This window comes from Myotis lucifugus, unplaced genomic scaffold (assembly GCF_000147115.1).
Source record: "Myotis lucifugus unplaced genomic scaffold, Myoluc2.0 scaffold_105, whole genome shotgun sequence".
Lineage (NCBI taxonomy): Eukaryota > Metazoa > Chordata > Mammalia > Chiroptera > Vespertilionidae > Myotis > Myotis lucifugus.
In genome coordinates this window covers 1,291,039-1,315,523 of record NW_005871153.1, presented here as the reverse complement: position 1 = coordinate 1,315,523, position 24,485 = coordinate 1,291,039, and the positions used below count along the sequence as shown (strand labels likewise).

Genomic DNA, 24,485 nt, shown 5'->3' with positions numbered 1-24,485 from the left:
ACCCTAAGACTGAGTGCTATTTTAAGTAGAATAACACTTTCAAAATTTGGTTTGGTAAAGTGCTTACTATAAAAAGACTTAATAGTAAACTTTAAACCTGTAAACATAATAAAATCTAGTAAATAATGTTAAATTAAGAATTGGAAGAGAGAAACATGCAAATAATCTTATATCAGATAAGCTATTTTCTAGAAAAAGAAAAACATGCAATTTCAATCTTTAAATACATTTTTATCAAGCAAAAATAACCAAAATTGAAAAGGGCACATAATTTAACATGAAAACACAGTATGTATAGGTTTTATACAACAGACTACTTTCAAAGTCAAAGCAGGTAGAGTCTGCAAGAATGTTGCTCTGGTGTTAGGTTGACTTGCATACCCTAACAACACACAGAGAACTGACCCCTTTTGAGTGATTTCTAATTTTACACCAAAATCATATTTTCATTAGCAAATTACGTCTTACCCTTGCTAATAGTCCAGATTCCGCAACACACTGCTCTTCTGGGACTGCCATTGGCTTACTCTGCTCAGCTGCAAAGGGCTGGTCAGCTCCATTTTTATAGTGGTTTGATAAAGGTATCTTTGGTTCTAACCACTCGATTGTCGTTCCTGATGAAGTAAGAGAAAACTTTCCCTGAAACTTGCTCATAATCTGGAAAGTTCAGCAGATGTAGATTTTATTAAACAATTTTGTGTTGAGCCTACAAGACTAAAAGCAATTCAACCTGTTAAGAGACTGCCAAGACAGCCATATGTAGCTCATTAGCATGCGCACCATGATTGGTGTTTTACAAAAGAGTAATTTGCAACTTGAAAGCAGATATCACCATTTAAAAGAATCAACCCTGAATAGGACTGAACTTACTTCTTGGGCAAATCTGTGAATCATAAACCACATTCCCATCCTACCAGTTGACTTGTTGACCTTTCCCTATGAACCCTGCCCCTCTAGTAATCACAAAGTGTGCAATTAGGCTTTAGTGAGTCACAATTACAGTAGGAGCCTGAGACTGTGAAACAGTAAAATTTGCTTCAATTGGGTTGAATTTTATTCTCAGTAGCAATTCTCTAACCAAGTAATATAACCAACCCCTTGATCTAATTTAAGAATTGTAAATACATGTCCATTCTTTTTTTCAGTCATATAAAAAAGCTCCATATACTTTTAAATTGAAACTCTTCTACTGAATAAATAATAGCTGACCCAGTGAAAGACAGTAGTCACATTTACAGACCTGTCATCTTCTCAATTAATGACTTAAATGTCTCTTATTACCCTTAACTAGTTTAACAAAGTGGATTCTATGCCTAATCAATAATGGAAAATGTTCCATTTGATTTCAGAGGCTGATCTAGGTTTCACAGAAGCTTGGTTATAGAGTGCTACAATAAGGGATGCTCAGTCTACCAAGCAGAAATTTTAAACAGTGTGGAGTTTACTCAGTCTATAACAAAACCCCAGGCTTCTTGCAGAGAAATAAATTACAGTTATCAGGATGCCAGAGCATTTTGCCCTACCATGCAGTTCAGTTTCACTTGGCAATTGGGGAAATCGATGACTGGGGCAATGCCCTGGGTAAGTTCATGGAGCTTCTTCCAAAATTCCAAAGAAAACACCTGGCCCCTATTTTAAAATGATTATTTTTAATATACTTATCTAGATGTCTTTACTTCTAAAAATAAAAGGCACACAGACACTAAATTTAAGAGATCATTCAACTAATTAAAATCTTAACAAAACTTGTTATTGCCCAGCTGGTGTGGCTCAGTGGTTGAGCATCAACCTATGAACCAGGGGGGTAATGGTTCCATTCCAGTTAGGGCACATGCCCGGGTTGTGGGCTCGATCCCCAGTGTGGGGCGTGCAGGAGGCAGCCGATCAATGATGCTCGCTCATTATTGATGTTTCTATCTCTCTCTCCCTCTCTGAAATCAATAAAAATATATTATAAAAAAAAGTCCGTATAAGATTAAACACTAACTGGAAATTAGATTTCATTTCTTGTGTCATAATAACACTTAAGTGGGAAGATAATTCAGTTTTTCCAGTTGTTACTTTCATTTTCAAATGACTAGAGGTTATATTTCTACAGACCTAAAAGTTTACAATGTTTCATTTTTTTCATTAAAAAGGTAATTTAGCCGAAACCGGTTTGGCTCAGTGGATAGAGCGTCGGCCTGCAGACTTAAAGGTCCCAGGTTCGATTCCGGTCAAGGCCATGTACCTGGGTTGTGGGCACATCCCCAGTAGGAGATGTGCAGGAGGCAGCTGATCGATGTTTCTCTCTCATCGATGTTTCTGACTCTCTATCTCTCTCCCTTCCTCTCTGTGGAAAATCAATAAAATATATATATATTAAAAAAAAAAGGTAATTTATATTGTTGTACATGCTTCATTAATCATAAAGCAATCATTTAAAATAAGACTGTATTCATTTAAACTACACAAATGAAATTTCTAAGAATTTTAAAAACTATATAGATTTAATTAATTAATCAAATATTTGTTAAGCATCTAGTATTTAGCATTATACGCCTTGATGTACTTTAAAAAATTAAGTAGCATAAACTGGAAACATTATTTCATTTAACTGACAAAATTACTACTAAACCAGAGTTAACCCAAATTTCATAACTCAGAGTAATACATCCAATGTTTAACACAGGGGAATAGTTAAGTAAACTAAATTACATCTATCCCCTTAAAAGAATATAATGCAGTCAATAAAACTTACATTACCAAAAGTATATCACATATTGAAAAATTTAAAATACAAACATATATTTTCTAATAATGGGGTGAAACAAACAAAAACTAAAAAGAAAAATAGAAAAAATGGTGGGGAGTATACTAATACATTAACAGTGGAAGTTTCTGGTTGATAAAACAATGCATAATTTTTTTTTTTAAATATATTTTATTGATATTTTTACAGAGAGGAAGGGAGAGGGAGAGGGATAGCGAGTTAGAAACATCGATTCAGCTGCCTCTTGCACGCCCCCTACTGGGGATGTGCCCGCAACCCAGGTACATGCCCTTGACTGGAATCGAACCCGGGACCCTTGAGTCCGCAGGCCGACGCTCTATCCGCTGAGCCAAACCAGCTAGGGCAACAATGCATAATTTTTGTTTCATCTTTCAATTGTATGGCAGCTTATAAGTTCTTTATAATATGTGTGTGTTGCTCTGTAATAGAAGAAAACTTCTATCGGACTTGTTAGAATTCCAAGGTAACAGTTCATGTTCATAACTCACAACTTAGGATTTTCTGTCACTTTGGAATGCTGTTTCTCTTACCCCTCCCATCCCTAAGCTAATTGGTTTTTGTAGCTTTTCTGTGTCTTTCCCAGACCTTTTAATATCAGAAGTAATAGTCCATTTATATATTCTCCCACAGTACTTTGTTCCCATTTAAGTTGCACTTTATATATTATAGTTCACATATTTACATACTGTCCCCAAGTGCACTATTAGTTCCTTAAGGGGACTACACCTAGCTTATTGGCCTCTATAATACTGTCCTGACCTATACCTACAACTGACATTAAAAATAGCTTTTAGCTTCAAATATTGAATTTAGGCACATGTGAGGATGGGATCTATACCTGACTATGGTAAACTTTCCTGAGCAGAGACTCAGTATCTTTCTAAAATACCTTTCTTGCCCTAACCAGTTTGGCTCAGTGGATAGAGCGTCGGTCTGCGGACTGAAAGGTCCCAGGTTCGATTCCAGTCAAGGGCATGTACCTTGGTTGTGGGCACATCCCCGGTAGGGGGTGTGCAGGAGGCAGCTGATCAATGTTTCTGACTCTCTGTTCCTCTCCCTTCCTCTCTGTAAAAAAATCAATAAAATATATTTAAAAATAAAAAATAAAAATAAAAAATAAATAAATAAAATACCTTTCTTTCACGAGTAAGTGGAGTAAGCTGAATAAGAGAACAATGAGTTGTTGTGAAATATTAAGTTACTACTATTAATAAAGTATGATGGGATAGGGGGATTACAGAGATGTTGTTAAAGGTACGAACTCGCAACTAGAAGATGAACAAGTTCCAGAGATTTAATGTACGGCATACTGATTATGGTCAACAATACTGCACTATATATGTCAAAGTTGCTAAGAGACTAGATCCTAAATGTTCTCACCACAAAAAGAAATGAGAATTATGTGACACGACTGAGGTGTTAGCTAATGGTCTGGTGCAGTGGTTCCCAACATGGAGCACATTTCCCATAGGGGGGCAATTTGATATTCAAGGAGGGCAATTCGAGAATGAGTTACTAACAGTGAATTTTTTGCATTTCTTATGGTTCTAGGGGCCTCACTTACAGTATATAAATATATATTGTGACATATTTATGCATTTCAGTCCTCTATTGTTTTGAAACTTTATTTGCTATTTTTTTATATCACTTCACATTATTATTATTTTTTAAACTATTTCTTAGTGATTTCTTCCTCAGTACTTCAACTGTCCTTTCCTTCTTTTATTTTTCTCTTTTATGGATGCCAAATTCCTTGGAAGCTTGTTTAGACCAGGTTAATGGCCTTTTAGGCTTCCTCCATGGGAATAGGAGTTCACTTTTGGAATAATAAGAATTATATGTCATGGGCGGGGGCGGGGGGAGAGAAGGGCATCAGGATTTTAGAGATGCTTAGGTGGCCAAAAAAAGGTTGGGAACCACTGATTTGGTGGTAATCATATATATGTACCTATATGTTGCAATATTTATGTAACAAATGAACAGGTATACCTTAAACTCAGACAATGTTTCATATCAATTATATCTTAATTTAAAAAATGAGTTCATTCATCTCATTTAGTAGAAAAATGCATTTTTTGATCTCTCATGCAATAACAGTCTTTTTTCTAGTAAATGAATTTTAACAAATAGGTGCTCTCAAATACTAGATGTATACCTCATTTTTCAAACTAAAAGGCAACTTAAAGACTTTAATATATATCAGTGATGGCGAGCCTATGAAACGCGTGTCAGAGGTGACACGCGAACTCATTTTTTTGGTTGATTTTTCTTTGTTAAATGGCATTTAAATATATAAAATAAATATCAAAAATATAAGTCTTTGTTTTACTATGGTTGCAAATATCAAAAAATTTCTCTATGTGACATGGCACCAGAGTTAAGTTAGGGTTTTTCAAAATGCTGACACGCCGAGCTCAAAAGGTTCGCCATCACTGATATATATCTCAATATGGAAACAATGAATAGTGGACTAAACCAAAACTCAAGAAATAATTCCAGTGTTTCTACTTTGGTCAACTGGATGAATAGTGATATCACCAATTTTAACACAAATACAGGAGATATGGGTTTTTAGTTCCGTTTTTGATATGTTGAGTTTGAGGTCTCCAAAGAGAGATTAATTATTAGACATTAAACCCCAAATCACTTTAGATTGAAAAAAGGGCACAATAAAACACTTTCTATAACATTAGAGTGATCATTAAAAGAGGCTCGTTGGTTCTCTATTTTTTGTTTTTAATTAAGATTTTCTGAAGTTAGAATTACAACAAACTCACTCCTTTCCAGGTTTTGGACCTTAATGTTAAGTCCTACCTTTAATCTATAACTTACCTGGAGGCAATGAGCCCTTCTGATGTGATGCATGCTGCAACTGGAGAATATGAAAGCAGTCATTTAAGCAGTTCATAGTTGCCATGGAAGTAGCTTTGAGCATTAAGAGATCCTGGTCCAAGGAACTAAGATGGCCGGAAGCAGGAAGGCATTCAATTCGTCTAATCAAGTCTCTTTGTTGTCCTTCAGCATGAGACATCATCTAAGGAAAACAACAGTTCTGTGTGTCCCACTCATGATTTCTGTAAATACTATAATACAGTTGCCATTTTAATGACAATATTCAGCTTTCTAGACACTTTTAGGATATATTAAACTTAGAAACCTATTTTAAGTTTGTTTGGCTAGTCTCAATTAATGAGCATTTAATAATGGTTATCAACTGAGCAAAAGATGGTAAACTTTGGCCCGGCTGACGTGGCTCAGTGGTTGAGCATCAACCTATGAATTCAGTGGTTGAGGGTCAACCTATGAAACAGGAGGTCATGGCTTGATTCCAGTCAAGGGCACATGCCCGGGTTGCAGGCTCCATCCCCAGTGTGGGGTGTGCAGGAGGCAGCTGATCAATGATTCTCTCTCATGATTAATGTTTCTACCTCTCTCTCCCTCTCCCTTCCTCTCTGAAAACAATAAAAAATGTATTGTTTAAAAAGATGGTGACCTTTGGTAGCTGCTTCTTTTCATATTTATATAAATGACTTACAAACAGGGGGTGGGCAAAAGTAGGTTTAGCATGCCAAGAAATTGATAACAATAAAAAATTGTGCTAAAATGAGTATAGCAAGTGAACTACAAGAATGTGTAAATAATGAAGGCCAGCAATTTGAGCACTTATAAGACTGTACTTAAGTGCACTGTGCCACTGTGACTTTTTTTGAGTTAATAAAGCGATTGTAATAGTCATAATCTGCATATCTTTTTCCATCCAAACAACTGTAAAGCTACATTTGCCAACCCCTGTATATGTAGCCCATTCAGGTTTAACACTAAAGGTCAATGACTGTAGAAAACAGTACCTGTTCTTTCTATATCCTGATAAAAATTCACCTCAAGGAGTTTCAAAGCAGTTTATTTCCAGACCCTATGCTCAGACTCTCTGACACCTGGGGGCATGCACGATAACCCAACCTTATCTTCCTTATACATTCCTTCCATTTGATGTAAAACTATTAATCACTGAACTGTACACAACCTAACTGAAACTTCTAAAGCATCAGATGTGATTTTCACTTAGTCCTCTGCCTGTATAAGTACCCCCCACTTTTCCAAAGTTAGAGCACTGTTTTAAGGTTTCTTGGAGGTCTGCTCTCAGACCATAGTCTTCAGATAAACACAAATAAAATTATTTCTAATATTTTCAGGTTCAGGTTCTTTTTGTTGACAGAGTCCTGTCCACTTTTTCTAATAGAGCCAATGGAATAACAATGATAGGTAAGTAACCCAATTTTTAAAAATGAAACATAATTTACTATGCTTACTTACTTTCTCTATTGTGATCAGAAGGTTCTTTGATTACTCATCCTTTGGACACTATTTTAATTCACATAAAAATTTTATAGTGGAGAAATTCTTTTTACTTTCAGAGGCTAGCTGATCCAAGTAAATTTTGATTTTTAAAAATATATTTTTATTGATTTCAGAAAGAGGAAGGGGAAGGGAGAGAGAAAGATAGAAACATCAATGAGAGAGACTCATTAATTGGCTGCCTCCAGTACACCTCCTACTGGGAGCATGTACCCTGACCAGGAATTGAACCATGACCTCCTGGTTCATGGATCAATGCTCAACCACTGAGTCACACCGACAGGGCTCCAGATATATATATATATTTTTTAAAATCCTCACCCGAGGATATTTTCATTGATTTTTAGAGAGAGAGAAAGACAGAGAGAAACATCAATGTGAGAGAAACAAATCAATTGGTTGCCTCCTGAACAAATCCTGACCAGGACCCAAGCCAGGGAGGAGCCTGCAATCGTGGTATGTGCCCGTGGCCAGAATCAAACCTGGGACCCTTCAGTCCACAGGCTGACACTCTATCCACTGAGCCAAACTGGCTAAGCCAAGATAATTTTATAATTTTTAATATAGTACATCAGAGGGCTAGTGAAAGAGACGTAAATTATCCTACCACGCAAATCAAGTGTGTCACACATGAAATAGTCCCTGAAAACATGTCATAGTACTGGATCAAAATATATGTATATTTTTTATTGATTTTAGAGAGGAAGGGAGAGGGAGAGATAGACAGAAACATCAATGAGAATCACTGATCGGCTGCACGCCCCCTATTGGGGATCGAGCCCATAACCGGACACGTGCCCTTGACCGGAATCAAACCTGGGACCCTTCAGTCCGCAGACTGATGCGTTATCTACTAAGCCAAACCAGCTAGGGCAAACTTCTTTTTTTTTTTTAATGGAAGCTACCAGAAAAAAAAGCTCACTCTTACCAGAAAAAAGTTTTTTAATGAAAGTATCTATACATATGCATATATATGGGTGCTTTGTGTGTGTATAATTGTATTTGTATATAAACTATGGAACTAACTTTCAATAATCCAACCTTATGAATTAAGTACGACCACTTGGAAAAACAGCTGGCAATATCTACTAGAGTTAAGTTTATAGAGTTAAATAAATGGAATCCATTATTGAATAATTATACCCTTAGATATACATATATATGTTCATCAATTCAAGTGTCCATCAACATTGGAATAAATAAAATTAAAATATACTCATACATTAAATACTGTACATCAAAGAAAAGAATTGCTACACTCAACATCATAAATCTCAAGCATAATGTTGATTAAAAAGAAGCCATACCCAAAGGAATACACACTATTTAATTCCAGTTTTAGAAATTTCAAAAATACGCAAAATAAACCCATGGTGTTAGAAGTCAGTGTAGTAAGGAAGGGTATAGTGATGGAGAGGTATGAAAGGGTCTTCTAAGGTACTAGTAATATTTTTTTAAATGGAAGCTTATATTGCAGTTTTTCTTTTTAAATATGTTTTTATTGATATTTTTAGAGAGAGAGGAGGGAGAGGGATAGAGAGAAACATAGATGAGAAAGGAACATCATCCATCAGCTGCCTCCTGTATGCCCCCTACTGAGGATCGAGCCTGCAACCCACTTGCCCTGACCAAAAATTAAACCAGCTACTTCTTGGGTCGACGCTTACCTGCTGAGCCACACCAGGTGGGCAATATTTCATTTCTTAATCCAGGATGTGATTACATGCAACTTATATCAAGATGTACACTTATGCCCTAGCTGGTTTGGCTCAGTGGATAGAATGTTGGCCTGCGGACTGAAGGGTCCTTGGTTTGATTCCAGTCAAGGGCACATGCGCGGGTTGTCGGCTCGATCCCCAGTAGGGGGCATACAGGAGGCACCTGATCAATGATTCTCTCTCATCACTGATGTTTCTTTTTTTAAAAAAATATATATTTTATTGATTTTTTACAGAGAGGAAGGGAGAGGATAGAGAACTAGAAACATCGATGAGAGAGAAATATCGATCAGCTGTCTCCTGCACACCCCCCACCAGGGATGTGCCCGCAACCAAAGTACATGCCCTTGACCAGAATCGAACCTGGGACCCTTCAGTCCGCAGGCTGACGCTCTATCCACTGAGCCAAACCGGTTAGGGCTCATCATTGATGTTTCTATCTCTCTCCCTCTCCCTTCCTCTCTGAAATCAATTTAAAAAATTATTTATTTATTTATTTATTTATTTATTTAATATATTTTTATTGATTTCAGAGAGTAAGGGGGAGAGAGAGAAAGAGAGAAACATCAATGATGAGAATCATTAATCAGCTGCACCGAGCCCTGCAACCTGGGCATGTGCTCTTGACCAGAATCGAACCTGGGTCCTGTCAGTCCCCAGGCTGATGCTCTATCCACTGAGCAAAACCGGTTAGGGCTCATCATTGATGTTTCTATCTCTCTCACTCTCCCTTCCTCTCTGAAATCAATAAAAAAAATTTTAAAAAAAGATGTACACTTATAATTTATGTACTTTTCTATATTATAACCTAATAAAAGTTTATAAAGGAAAAATAGTAAGTAGGATATTCGCAACATAATCAATTATCACAATATAACGCTTCAGAGAAAAAATGTTTCTTTGTGCAAATGGCCGCCCAAAGCCACCTCCTAGTGCTGATGTCAGAAGTAAAGAGGCCTAAGAAAGTGATATTCTTGGCTAGAAAAAAATTAACTTTAAAATATAATTAGAGCACAAATGTTAAAATTTGGTAATGGCTCTTTCCAAAGCAAACAAATGAGTTGATCATATATTTACAAAGAATTCAAAAACTGATTTGTAAAGCTATTTTGGTAATTATTCCTATGAAACCAGTTCCTCAAGAAAGAAAACTTCAGGAAAGCTGAAAACTTGGTTAATTGTGTTTTGTAACCAGTTATGGTGAATATGGCGATAATAGAGTTACAGGCGAGTGAGAAGCTAGGAAAATTCCAGGGCAGGAGGAATAGGGAAACTGAGACAAGAAAATTAAACAAGGCCAAACATGCAGCCAGCTTGCTTAAAAAACCTTATCTTGAGAACAAATGGTTAACCAAAGAATGCAGGAAAGAAGGAGGCATTTTAATGCTTCTTCTCCCTCTTCTCCAGAGAATACATAGCATACATCACCCTGAACTGCTAAGGCAGGAGGGGGAAGGAGGAGAGAAAAGGGAGTTTTCATCTCACTGTTTAAACAGAAAAGCAGCAGTCTCGGGACTTGTTAAAGATAAAATCACCAGATGCTTTTCATAAATTCTTGAAAAGCCATAAAGTAAAAGGAAGACCCTGAGAGTTAATCTGTCCCCAAGATATCCAGCAGAGGAATTCGGAAACCTATAGACAGAAGGATATATAACCTCCTGAATCCCCACCAGACTGGCCTCTTGGGCTAGCCGAGAAACCTATCTGCAATCCAGGCCAGATGTAGTCTAATAGATTTGTTTCCCTTGCTTCTTTAATAAAATCACTTGGTTTACTTTTTAATAAATTGCTTTGCCACAATGCAGAGTCACTTGTTTGAATTCCTTCCTATGAGACTGACAAGAACTGAGGAGGGGACAGCTCTCTCCCTTCACCTCAGGCGGCTGTCCAACAACACCTTTTCTGGTGTTTCTGGTGCCTGTAACAGTAACACATCACTTAGGAGGCATCTAGTTGGCCTGAAAACCAAATTAGAATCATGATCTTATCACTTGCATTTTAATTGTCTGACTTTGTTACTAGACTGGTCATTTTAGCTACTCCTAGGGCATACGATAGCACCAGCATGAAGCATGCACTGAATGGAGTGATTTGATAAATAGCACTAACACTAAAAAATAAATACTAACATAAGTCATTTTAATTCTTTAAAATGCTTTAGTAATAAGTTCATGTTCAAGCACAATGACTATTCTCAGTTGCTTTTGCCAGCTGCTACCTAATCTATTGCTAGACTTATCCATGAACTTTGGTTAAAATGTTTCCTGCCCAGCTGGCGTGGCTCAGTGGTTGAGTGTCCACCTGTGAACTGGGAGGTCACCGTTCGATTCCCGGTCAGGGCATATGCCTGGGTTGTGGCGTGTAGGAGGCAGCTGATAAATGATTCTCTCTCACTATTGATGCTTCTATCTCTTCTCTACTTCTCTCTTCCTCTCTGACGTCAATAAAAATATGTTTAGGGAAAAAAAAAGTTTCTTTCAAACTAGGTGTGAGTTATAGCTTTGCATTACATCCTCCTATAACTGGATCACTCTAGAAACTCAAAGTATGAACTAGCTGTTTTTTCCACAGATTACCATTTTGACATGAATGGATGTGTGATATAATAAGAAATATATGTTCGGTTTGTGTCACCCACTCCTTCCTGGCACACGGAAACTAAACCTGGGTAATTTCCTAAATGTTTAGAGCATAGGGGTATCTTTTGTTATATCTGGTTTTGTTCCTGAAATAGTTTCAGAACATAAAGGTGAAATGGGTGCCTTGTTATTCATTACAAACCTATTCAACAGACTAGAATTTATGGCAATGAGGTGAATTTTGGTGAGTCCCACTCTACCTAGGTGCTGGTTGCCAGATAACACTGTGATTAGAGGTTGACATTTTTCAGCCCACACCCCACTTTCTCAGGAAGGGAGGAGCAGGAGCGGGAGGTTAAATTAATCACCAATGGCCAATGATTTAGTCAATCATGACTACATAATGAAGCCTCCATAAGAACCCAAAAGGAAGAGGTTAGGAGAGCTTCTTGTTGATGAACACTTGAAGGTACTGGGAGGGTGGTATGACCAGAGAGAGCATTCATACTCCATACCCCTTACCCCATATCTTGCCCTATACATCTCTTCCATTTGGCTGTTCCTGAGTTATACTCTTTTATAATACACTGATAAAATCTGATATAATAAAAGGCTAATATGCAAATTGACCAAACGACAGAATGACCAATCACTATGATACGCACTGACCACCAGGGAGTAAACGCTCAATGCAGAAGCTGCCCCCTGGTGGTCTGTGTGCTCCCCACAGGGGAAGTGCTGCTCAGCCAGAAGCCCTGAGCCAGGCTCACAGCTGGCGAGCGCAGTGGCAGTGGCAGGAGCCTCTCCCGCCTCCACAGCAGTGCTAAGGATGTCCAACTGCCAGCTTAGGCCCGAGGGCACAGGCCAGGCTGAGGGGACAACCCCTCCCCCTCCCAAGTGCATGAACTGTTCGTGCACCAGGCCTCTAGTAGTAAATAAACTGTTTGCTGAGTTTTATGAGCTGTTCTAGCAAATGATACCTGAGGAAACCTCAGCTGGTTGTCAGAGGCACAGGTGACAACCTGGATTTGTGACTGGCATCTGAAGTGGGGACAGTCTTGTGGGATCTGACACTATTTCAGGTAGATAGTGTCAGAACTGAATTACATTGTAGAATACCCAGCTAGTGTCCACAGACAATTAGAGAACTGCTTAGTGTGGGGGAACCCCACACACATTTGGTGACCAAAGTACAGAAGTGTAGAGTGCTGTAGTAGAGTAGAGGAGAAGCACAGGAGTGTCTTTCCTTTATGGAATGACTGTTAGAATCTACACATATTCAGACCTGGTGGTTTGTGTTAGACATTTTCTCAAAATTAAAAAAATGAGCATGAAACTCGCTTCAAGAAAAACTGACAGTATTTGTTGCCAATTATAATTAGAATAATAAATTTATAATTTCAGGGGCCCATTTTAATCTGAGCTTTAAAATGAAAATTCGAATTTTGGAAAACCTATCTCTCACCGTAAGCATGACAGCTTCCCAATACTGAAAGCTTTTTCTGATGAGATTGGTGCAGATGTTAATGAACATGAATTTTTGATATTATACAATGATAAAATAGATCAACATTTGCAAGACCTGCATGCTTTCCAAATGACTGATGTATAATACTATTACAAAATTATGCATAGTTCAGGATCCATTTCAAGTGCAAAACATACCAACAAACTGTCATATAACAGAATATGAGAAGTTCAGTGACATACATTATATTCCACACTGCATCTAACATTTAAGAGACCACCACTGTCAAATTTCCATGCAGTGCTAAAGAATAGCCACAATTAACTTAAAAGGCTATTAAAGTATTTCTTTAATTTCCAATCACATTATCTGTGTGAGGCCACATACATAGATATCTAAAAGCTCTATCAAATTTAACTCAGCAAACAATACCTGGAATATTTAGAACCTAACAACTTCATCATTTATTATCTAGAACTAGAGGCCCAGTGCACGAATTCATGGATGGGTGGGGTCCGGCTGGCCGGGGGGAGGGGCCGTGGGTGGTTGGCCGGCCGGCCCTGCCCCCTGATCGAACTCCCAGTCAAACTCCCAGTCGAGAGGACAATTTGCATATTAGCCTTTTATTATACAGGATTATTTGGCACTCGGTTTGAAAAAGAAAGAGGCAAATGTTGAGATAAGGCAACATCAAGGACTGAACTATTTTTGTGTATACTTGAAATTTTCTCTCTATATATATTTACATATACATATATATCTTAAAAGAGTCACTTGTGCCTGGCCAGTTTGGGTCAATGGTTAGAGCGTCAGCCCACAGACAAAAGGGTCATGGGTTTGATTGCCATTTAGGTGCATGTACCTGGGTTGCTTTTTTTTTATTAAATATATTTTATTGAGTTTTTACAGAGAGGAAGGGAGAGAGATAGAGAGTTCTCTCTCACTTCGATGTTTATCTCCCTCTCTTCCACTCTCTCTAAAAAAAATCAATGAAAAAATACCCTCAGGTAAGGCCCTTGGCCGGAATCGAACCCGGGACCTTTCAGTCCGCAGGCCAACGCTCTAGCCACTGAGCCAAACCGGTTTCGGCTAGACTTAAATTTTACATTAAAGGAGTCTGTACCTTTACTTGAGAAATAAAAGACTTGAAAAATGAGAGTTTAGCTATTACATAGTTGACAGACTTGAGGAAACTTTAGACACCATATATAATCAGGAAATGTTTTGTTTTTTAAAAAATTTCAATCACAGTCCACCTTCAATATCATTCTGTACCAGTTTCAGACTTATAGCATGATGGCCAGACAACCACACACTCCACAAAGTGGACACCCCTCATACTTCAAGCACCTACCCCAGCCCCACATACAGCGATCATAACACTGCTGACTATATTCCCCATGCTGCAGTCCACATTCCTGGGACTATTCTGTAACTATCAATCTGTACTTCTCAATCCCTTCAATTTTTCACCCAGCCCCCCAACTCCCTTCCCTAATCAGGGAATTGTTAAGACTTAAAAATTATCTCAGCATACTAGATGGGAAACATTGAAGGCCCAGAAGACACAAACAGAATTTTAAACAATTTTAGTGATAAAACCAAGTAGGTAAGATTATTTTGTGCATTTTAACTTGACTTCAATTCATACTTACTTCTCTGACTTCTACAAGATGGTCTGGAGGTAAGTGAGCTCTTTTGCTCATTGATTGTAGTTTGGAATGTCCAACATTAAAAAAAGAAATGGCATTTTGACTTGGCCTCCTTTGGGATATAGGAGAATTACCACTAGAAGCAAGTGAGAAGCTCCGTGATTTCAGAGGAGGGTTATTCTATTAGACAAACAAAGAAAATCATTCCTTTTAAAAACAATTTAGGCTCTCTAACCCCGAACCTATGAGTTTTAAAAATTAATCTCAGAATTGACTATAAGAACATTTCTGAAAATGATAAATTTTAAGGCACACAAAATATAAGCATTTCACATACCCATAGTAAACTAATGCATTTAGAAACTTAATTCCTGGTGTGCTATCAAGAATGCTTTTTCACATTTTATAAATATTAGAATAATAACTTTCTAATTTCAGATTTTTAAACATCATGATTGAAGCAAAAAATATACTTAGCAATATTCAACATAAAATTTCTAAATGTAACATGCAAGTATCTTTGGAACAAACTGGTACTTTCTGATCACTGCCAATGATTGTAATCTTGCAGTATGAGTAAAGTATTTATATCAAATTTCCTACAGACTGTGCAATAGGCCTAAATCACAAACAACTTTTTAAAACTCACTTATGGGAAAAAAACACTAGAGGGAGAAAAAAATTTTTTAAGTGAAACTATCACCTAGGTATAGAATCCTTTATTCTTCCCAGATCCTAGTTTTTAGATATCTCTAAACTCAGATGTCAAGTACTGAGACTCTTCTTTTCAACTTAAAAACAAAAAACAAAACAAAACAAAACAAACCCTCCAAAGATATACAAATGACCAATAAGCCTATGAGAAGACTTTCAACATTAGTCATTAGGAAATGAAATAAAAACTACACTGACATTCCATTTCATACCCACTAGGATGGCTATGACAATAAGAAAAAAACCCAGATTACAATAACAAGCATTGGCGAGAATGTGTAAAACTGAAGACCTCATACATTGCTGGTAGGAATGTGAAATGGCTCAGCCTCTTTGGAAAGCAGTTTGGCAATTCTTCAAAAAATTAAACAGAGAACTACCACAAGACCCAGTAATTTAACTCTTAAATATATATATACCCTAAGAACTGAGATCATGTGTTCACCCAAACTTAAACACAAATGTTCACTGTAGTATTATTGATAATAGCCACACCAGGAAATGCAAATGTCCATCAACTGACGGATGCCTAAATAAAACATGGTATAGCCACACAATGGAACATTGTTCACCCATTAAAAAGGAATAAAATGAGATACATGCAATGACACAGATGAACTTCGAGAACATCATGCTGAGTGTAAAAAGCCAGATACACACATAAAAACCACACGTTGCATGATTCCATTTATATGAATACCCAGAATAGAAAATTCATAGAAATAAAAAATAAATCCATGTTTTCCAGTGGCTAGGAAAGGCGAGAACAAGGAGTGACTGCTAATGGATATAAGTTTTTTGGAGGATGATGAAAATGTTCTAGAATTAGATAGTTGCAATGGTAGCACAATCCTGCAAATATACAATGGAACCTTGGTTCTTGAACTTAATTCATTCTGGAAAGCTGTTTCAGAAGTGATTTGTTCAAAAACCGAATTAATTTTTCCCATCAGAAATAATGTAAATTGAATTAATTCATTCCAGACCCCCAAATGATTCCCTATTTTAACCTTTCTTACAAAATACTGAAATACTGATACAGTACATGTCTAAGATACTGCTTAATCTATAAACAAACACTTCTTTTCTTAAATTTATGAAACCACCCCCTACTATAGCCTTAAATCAAGCATGTCAAACTCTCAGCCCATGCTTGCCTTAAATGAATCACTTTCAGCACTCATGCAGCATCTTTCGCTGTCTCTGAAATGCTGTCACTGGCTAGCTACTTTTTGTATATCCAAGTCAGTAACAGTTTTTCTTCCTCTTCAGTTGCCTGTGATCAGTTTTTTTCACACCCATAGCAACATTAGCACTTGATAGCCTCTTTATGTTTTAAAATTGTGCTAATTGTCCATTTTGCTAGCAACAAAAGAAAAAAAAACCCAAACAAAAAATATTCACATCAGGATTTCCTGAGATGTTAAATACCCAAGGTTTAGCAGTAAACTAACTTGCATTCCCTCCTTTGTTTGTGGCATGAGAGATGCCTTTTGTTATGCTGATGTATCAGCAAGAAAGGACTGATAGGATCCAGAACTGAAATTTTGTTCAAAGACTGAGACATTTTTTCCATGAACACCTTGGTCGAGAACCAAACTGTTAGAGCAGTGGTTCTCAACCTTCCTAATGCCGCGACCCTTTAATACAGTTCCTCATGTTGTGGTGACCCCCAATTTCATTGTTACAAATTGAACATAATTAAAGCATAGTGATTAATCACAAAAACAATATGTAATTATATATGTGCTTTCTGATGGTCTTAGGCGACCCCTGTGAAAGGGTCCTTCAACCCCCAAAGGGGTCGCGACCCACAGGTTGAGAACCACTGTGTTAGAGACTAGAGACATCCGGGAGCTGAGGTTTGACTGTACTAAAATACCATGGAATTACACACTTAAAGGAGTATATGAATAGCATCTCAATTTAAAAATGTAAAAAGAAATTTTAAAAAATTCTTTCCCCATTTCTGTGCATTAATATTGTACATGAATCCACATACCTTGCCAATAGCTTCAGTGTGATGTTGTGTACATATTTGAAGTCTGCTAACCCAATGCTGTCGCTCTTTAGCATCTGTGGCTGATAAAAACAATCTACAAGTTACTCACTATTGTAATTATTTTTGGAATACAATTGTCTACAGCAGGAAGAAAAGATCACTGAAAACCAGGGACTGGTACTACTCTCCCTAGAGCAAATGTCCCTGACTGCAGGGAAGCAGAAAAGAGACCAAGCATCAACCTTGTTAGGTAACACAGTAGCTGGATGTGGCTATTTCATGAGGAGGATAAATTACATGCAGCTAGATGGGGATATGACTCTTGAGATAGCGTAAGTTTCTCATAAAAATATGCTCTTATTTAGTCCTAGCCAGTTCTGCTCAGCGGACAGAGCGTCGGCCTGTGGACCAAAGGGTCCCAGGTTCGATTCCATAACTTGGTTGAAGCTCCTCCCTGGCCTGGGCCCTTGGTCAGGGCTCATGCAGGAGGCAACCAATCGATGTGTTTCTCTCACATCGATGTTTCTCTCTTTCCCTCCCTCTTCCACTCTCCCTAAAAATCAATGGAAAAATATTCTCTGGTGACAATAAAAAAAAAAAGCTCTTATTTAAAGAAATAAAATTTATTAAGCATTTAATGTGTACTGAATACTTTCAGATCTTCATTATACTTTATGTATATTAGAAAAAAATCATAAACTTCTACACAAATTAAATTTATCTAAACAAATATAACTATTTTATTTTAATGAGAATGAACATCTTAAAAAATCCCAACTATGTACATTACTTCCTGAAAACCACAAAATACAAATTAAATCAAGAAAAGGGGTAAACTACCTAACCAATGCAGACATTAAAAAGTATCATTTAAAGAAACCTGTATTTTTAGATTTTTCAGTAATTAGGGTTTCATCTCCACAAATATTTTAGAGGGTTCAATCTTTAACAGACCTGTTCATTGTCCCATCTAAAAAAATTATTTATTTTTTTCATAAATTCTTAAAGCAATTCCAAGGTTTAGAATATTGTATCTACATCATTAATGACAGTAGTTCTATTTCTAAAACCCAAATGAAAGCAGGGAAGTATACCAACTTCTCAAGGGAAAAAGACGATCACACTATTAATTTTCGTATCTCAATCATACCTCTGAGTTTATACTGTTCCCCACTGGCAGCATTTACAGTGAAGGTGTGGGAGTCTTCATCACTGGGTGATATTACAGCTCCTGCAAGCTGCAAAGTACCTCTGGGTTTTTGATTTCTAGACTGTTCATTCACAAAGTATTCCAATAACCCAGCTTCATTGTTTAAAACAAAAAATCTGTAATGAGTTTAAAAAGAAAAGGTCATAATTTTTAAACATTTTCCTTAGTCAAACTAAAGCAAACCAAGTTTTTTTAAAAATTAATTTTGAGAGAGAGAGAGAGAAAAAAACATCAATGTGAGAGTGAATATCAATCTGCTGCCTCCTACATGCCCCCTACTAGGGGTACAGCCTGCAGCACAGGCATGTGCCCTGACCTGGAATAGAACCAGCAACCTTCGGTGCACAGGATGCTGTTCAGCCAACTGAGCCATAGCAGCCAGGGCAAACAAACCAAGTTTTAACCACTTACACACTTTGGAGGTTTTGCCATTAAAAAAACTAAAATTCAAAAGTATTTCAAGAAGTACTTGTAAACACTAGGTTGAATTTCCTAGCAGTGAAGATTATTGACAAATTGAATGAGTTTTATAAAAGATATAAAACAGCCAGCTGAGAGAGAGGCATTTAATAGGAAAGAAGCATATCAGATACTACAAAAAGGAAACAAAGATATAGTATCCTTTCAGAGGAAGATTTCTCTCCAGAATTCATTAACAGGGAAGGTAAACTGCCCAAGGACAAATGGTAATGAGAATTTTTATTTAAAATTCATTGCAAAAAAATCAAAACATGAGTTTTGAGGTTAACTAAATGCTAAGTAAGAAATGAATCTAGGTTAAAATTTAATCAATAAAATATACAATGAGAATAATGTCAGGGTAGAAAGATTTTGTGACTGTATCATTAAATAGGTCACAACTAAAGATTACTTATCCTGTTTAAAAATGAAAAAGCTGCAACTGGAGATGCAGAAACATAAGAAACTTGAAACTAAATGATGAAATACTGATACACTTTGGAAAAGAATTTGATGTTCTGATTTGCTTCTAGATTAAATACTTTAGGAAATATATTAATTCAAATTCTAATTTAATGAATATAACAGCTGTTTTCTTTAAAAAATACAAAAAGTTCCAATTTCAAAAAATTAACCTTTGGACTTGGAGCAGTTTGGCATTCTATATGTTAATGTGCTCTATAACAGTAAACAATATGACCCAGTTCAAGGTCCTAGAAGATATTATCTTAAGCAATGCGGCAACCATATCAAACTGGGAGATAATGGAATCAGCCTTTTATTCAGGAAAAGGAAGAAAAAAACAACAATAAGAAGCAAGCAAAAGGAGTTGAAAGTAGTGGCCTGAGAAGGGACATGGAAAAGCAAAGGACTATTGTTTTTCTTGTTCATCTTTTAGCATGCTTCTCATTTTAAAAATTATGTTAAAAAGTAAAATAAAATATGTTCACATATTTTGGTAAAAAATATAAATTAACAATAAAACAATTAACGCCCTGACCGGTTTGGCTCAGTGGATAGAGCGTTGGCCTGTGGACTGAAGGGTCCCAGGTTCGATTCGGGTCAAGGGCATGTACCTTGGTTGCAGGCACATCCCCAGTGGGGGGTGTGCAGGAGGCAGCTGATCGATGTTTCTCTCTCATCGATGTTTCTAACTCTCTATCCCTCTCCCTTCCTCTCTGTAAAAAATCAATAAAAATATATTTAAAAAATAAATAAATAAAACAATTAAAAAATATATATGTAAATTAATTTTAATATTTATGAAAGTTTTAAAACTTCCATATCATTAATTACTACAGGAGTTAAATACCTTTTCATGTGTTTTATTGACCATCCACAGTTCTACTTACAGTGAATTGCCGGTCAAGTTTTGCCCATTTGTAATAAGGTTATATTATTTCCCCAAAGATTTAAGGGATTATTTAAATTAACATAAAATGGTCACTGACACCATCTTAAATTTCTGAAACATAAGACCTGTCCTAAGTAAAATGCACATATGAATCTGCTATGGTCTGAGTGTGTCCCCACAAAATTCCTATGATGAAATCCTGACCTCTAACGCCTTGCCCTAACCGGTTTGGCTCAGTGGATAGAGCAGTGGTTCTCAACCTTCCTAATGCCACGACCCTTTAATACAGTTCCTCATGTTGTGGTGACCCCCAATTTCATTGTTACAAATTGAACATAATTAAAGCATAGTGATTAATCACAAAAACAATATGTAATTATATATGTTTTCCAATGGTCTTAGGTGACCCCTGTGAAAGGGTCGTTCGACCCCCAAAGGGGTCGTGACCCACAGGTTGAGAACCACTGGGATAGAGCATCGGCCTGCGGACTCAAGGGTCCCAGGTTTGATTCCGGTCAAGGACATGTACCTTGGTTGTGGGCACATCCCTAGTAGGAGGTGTGTAGGAGGCAGCTGATCGATGTTTCTCTCTAACCCTCTCCCTTCCTCTCTGTAAAAAATTAATAAAATATATTTATTAAAAAAAAGAGAGAGAGACTGAGCCTTTGGAAAGTGATTAGGTCACGAGGGCAGAACCTTTATGAATGAGATTAGCAACCTTATAAAAGAGATACAAGAGCACTCCCTTGTCTCTTTTCTGGAAGAGGGTCCTTACCCGACTATGCTGGCACCCACATCTTGGAATTCCAAACTCCAAGAGAAATACATTTGTTGTTGATAAGCTACCCACTCTGTGGTATTTTGTTATAGGAGCCCAAATGGACAAAGACATGAAAGCAATCTATTCAATATACTAAAAACCATTAAGTTGTACATTTAAATGGGGAAATTGTATGGTATGTGTATTATATCTTAACAAGACCGTTAACAGAATGAACAAACAAAAAAGAACAGAAGGAAAGAAATGTCTTCCCACTGCTCTAAGCAGTAAGTTCAATTTATTTCAACAGGCAAAGAAAAATGGTCTCTTCTTCTAAAAGTAGTCAATTCAAGGAGTACAATATGTTTGGAAATGTAAACTTTGTTATGAACACATATTTCTTATCCCAAAAGCATTACCACTTTTTTAACAACATTGGAGGCACTCACCTAGATATACAGAAAGTAATACTAAGAAGAAACTGGAGATTCCAGTTAATACTGTATTATATATTTTAAAGATACGAAGACAGTAGGTCTTAAAAGTTCTTATCACAAGAAAAGAAAGTGTAACTATGTATGGGACGAATGTTAACTAGACTTACTATGGTGATCATTTCCTAATACAAGCATACCTCAGAGATATTAAGGGTTTGGGTCCATACTACCGCAATAAAGTGAATATTGTAATAAAGCAAGTCACAAACTTTTTTGGTTTCCCAGTGCACATAAAAGTTACGGTTATACTATACTGCAGTCTACTAAGTATGCAATAGCATTATGTCTAAAAAATGTAAATACTTAATTTAAAATACTTTATTTCTGGAAAATGATAACCATTTATCAAATTAAGCCAATAACTGATTATCTAACACCAAGCTGATGCTATGAACCCACTTGCAATAATAGAGCACTTTGGGCTATCTTTCATTATACATGGATTAATCCAAATATTCTCCCTTCATCCTTTCTACGGAGAGATATTTTACAAGATATCAAAATAGGGGATAAAGAGGCAATCTGCATAGTGAGGAACTTAACAAAGCTATTTTCCCAGAAGAGTACTAGACTCTTGATTGAGGCATTTTAATTTATTTTTATTTTTTGTGCACCGTTTCTGGAGGTACTGCAATACCAGGTCGATGTGTGGAGTGGACGGAGCAAGCTCCTATTCCATCTCCTAATTCCAAAAATCCATTTAATATATTGTCCTCAGATAGAGGACGTAACAGATATTAAACTGATAAGAACAGATACTACACTTGATCTTAGCTAAAAGGCGGAGAAGCATTTTTAGCCAGTTGGCCTAACCAATTAGCTAAGGAAATATGAAACAAAGGCTAAGTGTGACAGGGAAATTTAAGATTCAGCTTTTTGCCCTAGCTGGTTGGGCTCAGTGGATAGAGCATCGGCCTGTGGACTGAAGGGTCCCAGTTTCGATTCCGGTCAAGGGCACATGCCTGGGTTGCAGGCTCAATCCCCAATAGGGGGTGTGCAGGAGGCAGCCAATCAATGATTCTCTCTCATCATTGATGTTTCTATCTCTCTCTCCCTCTCCTTTCCTCTCTGAAATCAATAAAAATGTATTTTAAAAAAAGATTCAGCTTTTTATAAATCTTCACCTGCAGAAAATTCACCTAAGTTGTTAAAAGAAAATACTGTTAAGATTGGTAATTAAGTAAACTGTCCTTTTTCTGCATTTTCAAAATAACAAAGACTGCCAGTTTGGGGAAAATAACTAAACTTTAGCCCACAACTTACGTGAAGTATTCTGAAAAGCAACTTTAATCCAAAAATATTCTGACTCAGAAGTATATCTTATAATGATAAGAACAAACGTTAGTCAAGATTTTGGAAGGAAAGGTAACCATGTGCTTTGTTCCAACCATCCCAGAGCTGTACTGTTCAGTGTATGTACAGACTTCTAAGCCAAATGGGAAGTTATCTCATCTTCAGGAATTTTAATTGAAGGTGGAAGGAGGTGGGTTCAGAAGAGGATCTTGTTGCTCTGTACTTTCCTAGGGCAATACATTACAGAGCAAGCAGTTATAAGTATGCCCATGCCAGATTTCTCCACACTGCTCTAAGTCAAGTTCTAAATTGCTCTAAATTGCCCTTAGTCAAAATAACATGGACTGCAGGGAAACCGTCTTGAATATCTGACACAGGTGCAGTGCTTTTGTTAGAGGCTTCACATGTAGCACAAGGACAAAAGTGGCTAGACATGCCGGAGAAACTGAGCTACTAAGCCCTTAACGTGGGGTCCCTTAACATGGTCTTAACCTTTCTGTTCCTCTTTGATCCTTCAATCTACATGTTCCATGCTGAGGACCCGGTATATCTCTGCTGTACCAGGGTGACCGAAAATGGAAGAGGCAAATGTTTTCTAAAGTTGGCCTACAGCAGCCAAATTAACAAGGTGAGATCTCTCTCTGATGGGGAAGTTGGTAATAGATTCTGTGTTCTTAGTAGCAAATAGGAATTTGTCATCATCATCCCCACACTTTCTGGTGCTACTAAAATGGGCCTCTTACACAGCTGGAGGGATTACACTGGTAGAGTCAATGCCTCTCCTATCCTAGAATGTTTACTTGGATCAGGAGGCTAACTCCCAGGCAACCAGTGGCCAATAAATCTTTATAACAGGCTCCCTTGTACAATGATACAAACACCTGCCCCTTCTTCCCACATTCTCAAGTTGTCACTGACCAGAAATGCCATCTTGAACATATACTAAACCAAGCATGTTAAATAAATGAAGCATGTAGCCCGATGGCCGCGAGTTTGACATGCTTGTACTAAACCTTATATACTTGGGTATGTTTTGGAGCTTTCTTACTATGTTCCACTCTGAGACTTTCTCAATAATATTCTATGATATTATATGAATGAAAGTTGTTGAATATTTGGGGAGAAAGTTAACTTATTCTCCTTATAACAAAGAGGACAAAGAGCCAGGGCTTTATAGCTCAGTTCGCTGAGCATCATCCCATGTACCAGGAGGTCGCAGTTTAATTCCCAGTCAGGACACATGCCCAGGTTGCAAGCTCAATCCCCAGTATGGGGTATGAGCTTAAAAGGTATTAAATCAAAGTTTCTATCTCATAAATGTTTCTATCTCTCTCTTCCTCGCCTTTCCTCTCCCTTAAATCAATAAAAAATATATTTAAGAAAAAAGAAAGAGAACCAAGAATAGAGCTAAGAGCAAAGTGACAAAATTTTAAAAAATTAATATTTGTATGTCATTTGAATATGTAAGCCTTCAACAAATTACCAAAAACCGAGGTGGAAAAATACAAAATAAAAAGTCTCCCTTGACTTTTTTTTTTAATAAAAGATGAGAACCCTGGAGAACTGCCCTTTTCACTTCAATAAGAACAATCCCCTTCTAATTGTTCATCTCCAGTTTTGACCTTTCATATGACCTCCAAGTTCCTGCAC

At 37.0% G+C, this 24,485-nt stretch overlaps 1 protein-coding gene and 1 non-coding gene across 2 annotated transcripts in view; both read right to left on the bottom strand.

Annotated features, from left to right (window-relative positions):
• OSBPL11 (oxysterol binding protein like 11) overlaps positions 1–24,485 on the bottom strand; it is a 79,791-nt gene that overhangs the window by 32,534 nt on the left and 22,772 nt on the right. Inside the window, exons 3-7 of the mRNA XM_006092837.3 lie at positions 18,413–18,588; positions 17,263–17,342; positions 14,550–14,726; positions 5,606–5,807; positions 469–614 (exon numbers count right to left, since the gene is read on the bottom strand). Coding sequence (XP_006092899.1) covers positions 469–614; positions 5,606–5,807; positions 14,550–14,726; positions 17,263–17,342; positions 18,413–18,588 — 781 coding nt within the window. The remainder of the gene's footprint in view (positions 1–468; positions 615–5,605; positions 5,808–14,549; positions 14,727–17,262; positions 17,343–18,412; positions 18,589–24,485) is intronic.
• LOC111826846 lies at positions 22,146–22,336 on the bottom strand. Its single transcript, XR_002830278.1, has one exon. It is a non-coding gene; the product is annotated as a U2 spliceosomal RNA (small nuclear RNA).